This window comes from Ruditapes philippinarum, unplaced genomic scaffold (assembly GCF_026571515.1).
Source record: "Ruditapes philippinarum isolate M1 unplaced genomic scaffold, ASM2657151v2 ctg164_1_1_1_1, whole genome shotgun sequence".
In the NCBI taxonomy this organism is placed as follows: Eukaryota; Metazoa; Mollusca; class Bivalvia; order Venerida; family Veneridae; genus Ruditapes; species Ruditapes philippinarum.
The window spans coordinates 384,802-387,041 of NW_026866554.1; the positions used below are offsets into that span (position 1 = coordinate 384,802).

General features: G+C 32.9%; 1 protein-coding gene across 1 annotated transcript; it reads right to left on the reverse strand.

Moving 5' to 3' along the window:
- Positions 1–503: 503 nt before the first annotated feature.
- Positions 504–2,240, reverse strand: LOC132732865 (cholecystokinin receptor type A-like). Its single transcript, XM_060719387.1, has one exon. It carries the CDS (start codon positions 2,237–2,239, stop codon positions 1,022–1,024), a length of 1,218 nt encoding a protein of 405 aa, XP_060575370.1. The 5' UTR covers position 2,240; the 3' UTR covers positions 504–1,021.

A 2,240-nucleotide genomic window follows, 5' to 3' on the forward strand; every position in this document is an offset into this window, starting at 1 on the left:
TTGTTAAAGAGAAGCTGGTACTGCTAAATCACTCTGAAAAAGAACTAGTGCAATTTTCTCAGCGTTAAACATAATAAAATTGCTCTATAACATTTTGGACATGTTGTGGAAAGATTTGTAATACTATAGATAATTATTTTGATAGTATTTATGTTGATATTTATTTATGAACGTTAAAACAATCAAAGAAAGAGTTATATATGTATGTTGTTGGTAAGTTAAAGATACATGATCCATTATTACAAACTGTTATACTGCAGATAATGAATTGTTCTAAAACAAAATATCATTATTAATCGCCCTCGTACTTATCACTTAGAACACTATCAACATAGTTTATTTTTCAAAAACTATTTCATAAGAACTTGCAAATAAAAGGTTTCTATCGTTTTTATCCATTTCTGAAATACTAAAAAGTGCTGATTGTAGATCTATCCACTTTAACAGAGAAGAAAAAATGCATTGATGTTTGTACGCCTTTTGGTGATCTTTATCCATCATAAAGGACGGAGTTTCATAAAGTTTCCTAAAGTGTTACCATTGTGTATGTTTTGCAGAATATAGCTTTCAAATGCTTATTTATGTGTATTGTATACTTAAAAAGATGGACTACAACGTCAGCAGAAGAAAACGCCGTACTGTTTATAAATGTAATCTTGTACATATGCCATAAAGCCCCTCAAAACTGTCTAAAAGGAATCAAGAGAAACAGGCTGAATGATATTTTGACTGCCACTTATTGTGTATTTGTGCCCTAAGTAAAATCTGTCCTTATCAAAACACACAATTTGAAGTGGCCGAAAGATATTAACTAATTGCTGGTTATAATATATCTTATACAAATACTTTAGTACTTTTCATAGTAGTTTTCAGGCATTTATTGACAAAATTGTCAATGGAGATTACTAGTATCCTTAAAATTTTTGTTTTGAATATAAAATGGGAAACACTGCAAAATAAGTAAATAAATGCTAAAATTGCAAATAAAAACAAAGTTATAAAAGCTATTGTGGTTAACATGCTATTTTTGACAATCACATCTAAGGCATATCATAATAACAGAAGCAATGTAACGTCTGAATTTTGGGTTAAAAATGTTGTAAATAATTGGATTAAAGACGCTGTTAAATAACGGCAGCATCCAAACAAACTGCATCCCAGGAACGAATTCATGTTCTTTGTCGTTCTTCATGACCCACATCACAATAAGCTTAAGATAAACATTGGGCGTGAAACATAGTATTAATAAAGCAGACACAGTAAACATCATCATTGTAAGATTCCATTCAGACGGTGTTCTAGCCGTTGAAAATTGGAAACTCCTCTTTGGAAGGTTAGTCTGGTGCTCTTGTCTTGTCGATAAAACTTGAGATGCGGAGTATATAGGAACATTTCTTTCGTGCGTCATTTTCTCATCACTATTGACATCTTCAATAGTTTTACGTGTAATGAATGTCTTTCCATCTGGAAAATTAACTTTGTTTTCTGTTTCTTTGACATTCGTTGCAAGGGAGAGGTCATGTGTTCCTCTGGGTTTAAGGCTACTCACGTTCACCATATTCCACTTGTTCATCGACTTCCTGTGTTTAATAAGCTCATAAATAATTTTAGGATATGTAACAAATATGGTTACAAGAACCATCATATAATGAAGAAAATCTACTATATGAAATACATGTCCAATTTGTTTTAAAATCCCATCACTGCTGGCCAAACATTGGTATGTCAGAATAGTCTTATTTGAGTTAGGCAAGGTTACGTTAAAAATATCGTACGTAACTAAAAGCCTTGCCCCCAAAAAGAAGGAAAAAATAACAATATATATACCAATACTCTTAGTACTAGAAACCGCAATCTGGCTTCCAAGCGGTCTACATATCTTCCTGTATCTATCAATTGAGATTATCCACAAAAGAAAAAGAGAAGTGGTAGTAGCCCACACGCCCAGAAAATGTGTAAGTTTGCAAAATATGCGTGAATTGTTACTAATATTCATTATTTTGCCAGCGACTAATGAAATTCCAACTGTACAAGTAGCTGTGTCCGCTGCCGCAAAATATTTGATAAGTATGGCCGGAACGGTGCGATTAGTTTTCTTCATGTAAAATAGCAAAGTCATAACATTTCCGATTATTCCGACTATTAAAAGGGATCCGACCACTAACATTACGGGAAGGATGCGTTCAATAATACGCGTCTGTGCCCGTTGATAAAGCTCATCTTCTATGCTGACATTCATC

Bases quoted from the DNA above. Each gene is read 5' to 3' on its own strand.
- LOC132732865 (XM_060719387.1), bottom strand. From the start codon at position 2,239: ATGAATGTCAGCATAGAAGATGAGCTTTATCAACGGGCACAGACGCGT.